Below are 7,151 nucleotides of genomic sequence, written 5' to 3' on the forward strand. Positions count from 1 at the left end.
ATATTTTGGAGAACGCAGTTTGAATTTATTCCATTCTAAATTTTAAATTGGTCTAACCAAACACTAGAATAATTATTATCATTCAATTCCTACACATTTCATTTTTACAACCAAACAATGGAATGAGAATGGTCATTCCATTCCATTCCCATTCTCATTTGCATTCTATTTCATTCATGCACACCAAACACAGCATAAAAGGATAGGTTCTCAAAAAAGGATACTTTTTATGGGACAGGGAGAGTATAACCGTTATATTCCATTCCCAAATGTTGTTCATGTTTTACCACTCTTGCATATTTGATTCTTGTTAGCATAGCAGGTGTGGAGATAGAATTTCAATTCAGAGAAAAATGATAGAACTTCTAAAGGAAAAGAATTAGAGCATGGTTGAAGAAGGAAAATTAAAAATTTTTAAAATATGGAAGTTAAAGGAATTTAAAGAGTAAAAGTGGGGGGGAAAAGGTTAAGAAATGATTTTGAAATTTTTTTCATATGTATAAAAAAAATAAAAATTAACCATATGTATTATAGTGGGGGGGGGGGGGGGGGGGGGGGGGGGGGGTGGGAAGGGGGGCTGGACATCACTGGCTCCCCCCACCCTGCTACATAGTCATCACCAAAGTTCCATGTCATTGCCATTGTGCTATCCAAACACCATTTCCGGTCGTAGGGTCTATTTGAGGGCAGACAATAACCTAATAATATTTTATTATATTTACCTGAGATGTAGCTTAAAAAAATCACAAATATAGCATAGACAAGGAGACTAAAATTAATGGTATGTTTGGTTAGAGGGAATGATTGGGGCGGGATAGATGAGAGGGGAGATAAAAAAAAATAAAAAAATTATGTTTGGTTGGAGGAAAGGGAAAAGAGGGAGAATGAGAGAGAAAGAATGATAATGACCAACAAAATGTAATTTTTCATTTTTAACTTTCCTAAAAGTTTGCTTATTAAACCCTGTTACCTTAATATGGGTATAATGGTAAAAATATACCAGTATATGTATAGAGAAATTCGATTTTCCTTCCTTCCAAAAAAAAAAAAAAAAAATTGTCATTCCAGCCAATCAAACAAAAAGTGAGGGAGACACATTCCTTTGTCTAAGATGCCTCATCTATACATTCCCTTCTCACCTCGATCCATTTTGTTATCCCTCCAACCAAACGAAGCATAAAGATTGCTTTGGTAAATGACAATCCGGCCTACTTAGCAAATTCATACAAACATAATTTAAATTTTCAACTTTTCCCTCTCATAATTATTTAAATTCCATCTCTTGCATAAGTAGTAGTTTGTCTTTTTTTTTTTTTTTTTTTTATGTTATTTAAAAATAATGTTGCACATAAACAATGAGTAACACGATGCAATAAAAATTAGTCACGCATTCCATGTGCCATACAACTTATGGACTTTCTGAGAAGGACATATGATGTGGGCTCACACCACATTCTCAAATGCTTACACAGTTGAGTTACTCAAATACCCTTCATTTCGTCATTCTCTAAGTTATTTTATTAATTATCTACTTAAAAAATTATTTTTTATTTTTTGTTAGGTATTGACTTAAATAAATAAAACATTGAAACATACGTTGTTGGCTTTTTTTTTTTTTTTTTTTTTTGGTTAAAAACTTGAACCTCAACACTTTCTGATGTAGACAAATGTTAAAATTCTCGAATTCTAATTATTTATAAACTACAATACTCATTTAGGTCGAGAATATAATACGTTCTATAAGACTGCAGCAAAATAAAGATGTTGCAAGTTCTGTTTTTTGAAGTAATGACTATTGCATTATCGGTATAAGAGAACTATATTTGTAAACTGTGTTGTTTGGATGCACGGCAAAACATAATAAGGAGACTTATATAGTAGAAAATTTAGTTTCCTAAAGTATTACCTAATAGCTTAATATTATAAAAAATATTTTTCTTATATTGAATTAGGGTAGAAGGTGAAAAGAATATAGATGAGTAGGCATACAATATTATTCAATAAGTTAATTTTTTGAGTAAATGGACAAATGTCCACTCGTTATAGTTAGTATTAGAGTTATGGTGTCACGTTAAGCGTCTGGGTAGACAGAATGACCTGACTGTAATGAAAACATTGCAAATTCGAGTAAGAAAGAATGTTCCAAAATATTTGTATAGTATTGGATCCAAATGAAAAGTAAATTAATGACTATTCAACACTACTATAATAATTTAGGCCTCGGTTTTCGAACATTTTCTTTTGTTTCCACCCACCAAAACGTGATAACACATTTCTTCTTGACAAGACCCAAAATAATAATAATAATAATAATAATAATAATAATAATAATATTTGGGAAGAACAACCACATACAGTAATAATTTTATATCTAAACACTTCATTATGTTCTTCGAACAACCAAAACTCGATGTCAGATTTTAAGTAACACCTGTTTTTCAAACAACCAAACGTATTCATACATTTTATTACGTTGTACGAGAAAGCAATTTTGTAAACGATAACTTGTATGGGTGAGTCACATATGGTCGGTGAAATTTTGAGAAGTCAACTATAATATTTAAGTCTCTATCTCTTCAACATATTCCATACATTTTATTTTCCATATTTGTTTTTTAAGAGCAAAAAAATGTCATTATGGTACAAATTTAATATCAACACATAAGAACTCTAATTTAAACATGAGAACAACTATTTCATATTAATGACGAATTAATTAGATTACCCTTTTAACACCATTATTATTAATCCAACTCCTTATACTGCTACTTCTTATTATTATTTTATTTTTATTAATTAAATGTTTTCATACACCTACTTTGTCTCTACAAAAATTTAAATTTTGAACAAAAAAGTGACGCTGAACCACATATCTTAACGCATATTCTACTTTTATAGTCAATTGCTAGTATCTTAAGACGCAATGTATTTCACAAATACCATCAATAATGAGATAAAATTATGTCGTAACTTAATAAAATTGAATCTATGATAATATATTATTATTACTTTGGGCTTAAGTAATTTTTTAATTTTTATTTAGTAAAAAAAACATGTCACTCGAATGCTAATTGTTCAAATGAAGATTAGAAAGTTAGATGGTGTTTGATAAAATTAAAAATTAAGTACTTAAAATTGTAAAAGAATTTTTAAGTGTTAATTTTAAAATAAATATTTTTTTGATATCTTTTTAATTTTTATGTTTCAGCATTTAGTGGAAAGTAGTGTTTTTGTCACTTAAAAAATATCATGTTTGCACTTAATTGGATAAATACTAAAATTTATAAAGATTTAAATGATAAATTAAAATTGGCAAAACTATCCATTTAAATTAGGATAAGTTTTAAAAAAGTAAAAGATATTCGGAGAAGTACTTTACTTCGTACATATCTTAGCGAATATTATAAAATTATCTTAGCGAATATTATAAAATTCTTGCTAAGTTTTGGTTTTTATAACATGAAATAAAGATCCACAATTTGGTAAATTAGGGCTGTAACTCAGTTCTTTTGTCATAAACGAGGGTTTGACGTGTAGGCCCCATCTCTACTTGGTTCCGTTGCTTTCAAAAATTGATGTCTGAGTCAGCACATCTCTGTCTCTATCTAGTGTCTTCCTCATTCGCTCTCTCTATATATAGCTCTGTTCTCCACATTCTCAAAGCCTCGTATACACAGCATCAAACCACCATCATCTCCGATCAAAATCTCTCGTCTCTCATTTCCTTTCAACTTCACTCTCTCTCTCTCTCTCTCTCCTCCCATGGATTTCCGTTGCCAGTCTTTTCGAGATTCTACTTCCCCCTTCGATTCCCTCATCTTCGGTAAGCACGCCAATCTGTCTCTCTCTACACATACACATATATATATACACACACACATCTGTATTAGCTACTATATGTTCTTCAATGTCTGATCATCTGAATTGTTCCACTCACAGATTTGGACGAAACTTTATACTCTTCCAAGATAGGAATTGGCGCAGCCACCAAACTAAACATCGATGGTTTGATAATTATTTTAATATATATATATTGGTAAATTCAAGATTTTCTGATCCTATAATTCTGATCACTTACTATTCAATCTATTTCACAGATTTTTTAGTCGAAAAATGTGGCTTTCCCAGGACCAAAGCAATGAGTCTCCGCGTCGAGCTCTTCAAATCCCACGGAAGCTCTCTGGCCGGTTTGCGAGTAATACACACTAATGAAATCATCACTTTCAATTACTAATCTCCGTTTAATTTTTGCTAATTTTTTTATTTTTTTTTTTAAATTTTTTTTTTTTTTTTCAGGCATTAGGTTATGACATCGATGCTGACGACTATCACAGGTTAACAAAACTGAAGTCTCATCCACATTATCCAATTTTGAAATATTAGAAAACTCTTGGATAACAACTATTGAATTGACTAACAGTTTCGTGCACGGAAGATTACCTTACGATTCGATCAAACCAGACCCTCATTTGCGAAGCCTCTTGCGCACCATCAATCAAAGAAAAATCGTGAGTCATACAATATTATATATATATATATAGAGAGAGAGAGAGATATATATATATATATATATATATATAGCAAATTTGTTTATTGATGATTTGATTGTGGGTTTGTGTTACAGATTTTTACGAATTCGGATAGGAATCATGCTTTGAAGGTGTTGGATCGTTTAGGAGTCAGAGATTGTTTCGAGCAGCTGATATGCTTCGAAACTCTGAATCCGAATCTCTCGAAATCGAGTCGTCCTGATGAGTTTCCCGTTGTTCTGAAACCCTCACTGGAGGCTATGAAGATCGCCGTCGACGTCGCGGCGGTGGATCCACGACGCACGGTAGGGTTGCGAAGCATATTATCAGATCTTTTTGAATTTGATGGTGATCAACGGTGGTGATTGAAAGATGTGATTTGTTGTGTTTGCAGTTGTTTTTCGATGACAGCGTCCGGAATGTCGCCGCTGGAAAAGCCTTGGGTCTCCGGACTGTTTTGGTAAGTTCTTGCTGTTGGTCGATTGTTTTTACTAAATCCATACCGGTATTTTATATATGGTCTATCCGGTTCATATTCTGCCACGTAGCACCTAACTATATATGTTTTTTTAATTCTGACTAATTGGAATTTAATTGGAGCTTAGAGGAAATCCTACGTCTGTTTGGCAACGCGTTTTAATGAAATATATATATATATATATACACCTCACTTTGGAAAAAAAAAAAAAGTGCCGTTTTTGGGAACCGTGACAGTTCAATTTGTGATAGTTACAGTTGCCCAAAAGTAACACTTTTTATGGAATGAAGAGAGTAATAAAATTATTCTTATTTTAAACATGTTTGGCATACTCTTTATTTTAGGTGTTTGAATTTTTTTTTTTTTGCAAGTGTTTTGATAAAAATAAAAAATAAATAAAAAAATCCAATGCACGTTTGGAAACTATGTTTTGTTCTGGACAAAATATAGTTTTGAGCCATGAACAGTTGTCAAAACAAGAAAAAACAATTATTCAATACAAAACGTACCAAACATACTTTTGCTACGAAAATTGACACTCATAAACAAAAATAGTGAAAACAAAATGCACGCTTGCCAAACGGGGCCTTAGAGTCGAATGCATCTTACAATTTTTTTTTTTTTTACAAGCATCTTACAAATTCCTAAGTTCCTAACTAAGGGTGTGAGCAGGGACGGAGCCAATAAAAGCCTAGGGGGGCACGTGCCCCCTGAGTTGGTCAGTAACCTATAATATATGTGGTAATTTTTAAAAAAAAATTCATATATATAAAAAATTTATATAGTCCCCCCTCAAATTTGTAGTTCCTAAAATTATATTCTTATATTTTCTTTTATTCTTCACATTCCTTATAAAAAGTCAAATTTTTCTTCTTCAATTGAAACTTTTTAACTATTTCCTATTAAAGTTTTTTCATTTTTCTTTCTTTTTATATTTTAATAATTTTCTTCTTCTTTGTCTTTTTGAATTTTATAGTTGTTATATATATATATATATATATATATATATATATATATATATATATGTATATGTACTCCATATTGTTTTTTTTTTTTTTTTGGAAGTGTGCCCCCCTCCCCTCACTTGAAATTCTGACTCCGTCACTGGGTGTGAGCCCGTTGCATGACATCGCGCTAATATTTTTAGTGAGGCTTATGAACATTTCTCACATATTCGCTCCAACTTATTTTTATAAAAGATAAATAATAGTATTTTTATAAAAGATAAATAATAGTAATAATAATAAAATTATCAAAGAAAAAACACTTATTTGAAAGATATCACCAATGGTTCAACCAACTCTTAGAGAAAATACGAAATAAACAATGAAAATTATTATTTTAAAAAAATTAATTGCATTTAAGATCTTGATAAACAAGGAAGTGTACTTCCTTGAACTTTGATTTTCAAATTTCAATTAGTAAAAATAATATATTTTGTCTAATTATATTGTAAAATATTTGTTTTGTTATATAGGTTGGGAAAACAGTGAAGACCGAAGAAGCCGATTATGCATTAGAGACAGTGGACAACCTGGCCAAAGAAATTCCAGAGATATGGTTTAGCCGACTGGAGGAGGGTGACAATGAAACCATCAATCTTTCAAGGAACCAAAAAATGGATTCAATTGTTGCAACACCAACTGTTACGGCTTAATTAAATTTGGTCTTTGGGTTATAAAGTTATGTACAACTCTCTCTATATATATCTATCTATCTATCACGTGAATCATGCTATGTAAATGTTGTCATGTAAATCAATATGAATCTGTCCATTTGTACGTATGCGTATCCATGTATTTGGCCCCACGTGTGTTGTCAATAAAAATAATTTCTCAAGAAATCTTTTATTCCAGAAGTTGTGTCGAATCTTGACCCGAGTCGCACAATCTAATTAAGGATGTGTCGTTTGGCTCTCTCACAGTAAATTCTTTCATAATTCGTGAATTCATTTGGCCCTGTGACATTTATTACTGAAGCCAATTTCTCAAAATATTTTTAATGCTACAATTATCTTTTGTAATTTTTTTTTCTTAAAATAAAATTATAAAAGAGTCCCTACATCACGCTTATTATACTTTCAATACCATAATTACCCTCTTTATATGACTTCTAATTCTTTTTAATCTTTTCCTAGAATTTCA

At 31.0% G+C, this 7,151-nt stretch overlaps 1 protein-coding gene across 1 annotated transcript; it reads left to right on the forward strand.

Annotated features, from left to right (window-relative positions):
• The first annotated feature begins 3,653 nt into the window (after window positions 1–3,653).
• Window positions 3,654–6,865, forward strand: LOC132295580 (suppressor of disruption of TFIIS). Its single transcript, XM_059793879.1, has 8 exons — window positions 3,654–3,823; window positions 3,940–4,005; window positions 4,098–4,195; window positions 4,297–4,334; window positions 4,421–4,508; window positions 4,625–4,834; window positions 4,924–4,989; window positions 6,485–6,865. The coding sequence occupies exons 1-8, from the start codon at window positions 3,763–3,765 to the stop codon at window positions 6,662–6,664; spliced, it is 807 nt and encodes a 268-aa protein (XP_059649862.1). The 5' UTR covers window positions 3,654–3,762; the 3' UTR covers window positions 6,665–6,865.
• The last annotated feature ends 286 nt before the right edge of the window (window positions 6,866–7,151 follow it).

The sequence above is a fragment of the Cornus florida genome, unplaced genomic scaffold, assembly GCF_030987335.1.
Source record: "Cornus florida cultivar Cherokee Brave unplaced genomic scaffold, ASM3098733v1 CherokeeBrave_3.0.0_Hap2_Chr01, whole genome shotgun sequence".
Taxonomy (NCBI): Eukaryota; Viridiplantae; Streptophyta; class Magnoliopsida; order Cornales; family Cornaceae; genus Cornus; species Cornus florida.

Coding starts and splice junctions, on each gene's coding strand:
- LOC132295580 (XM_059793879.1), top strand. CDS start 3,763: ATGGATTTCCGTTGCCAGTCTTTTCGAGATTCTACTTCCCCCTTCGAT. Junction 4,006..4,097: donor CACCAAACTAAACATCGATG/GTTTGATAATTA, acceptor TCTATTTCACAG/ATTTTTTAGTCGAAAAATGT. Junction 4,835..4,923: donor CGGTGGATCCACGACGCACG/GTAGGGTTGCGA, acceptor TTGTGTTTGCAG/TTGTTTTTCGATGACAGCGT.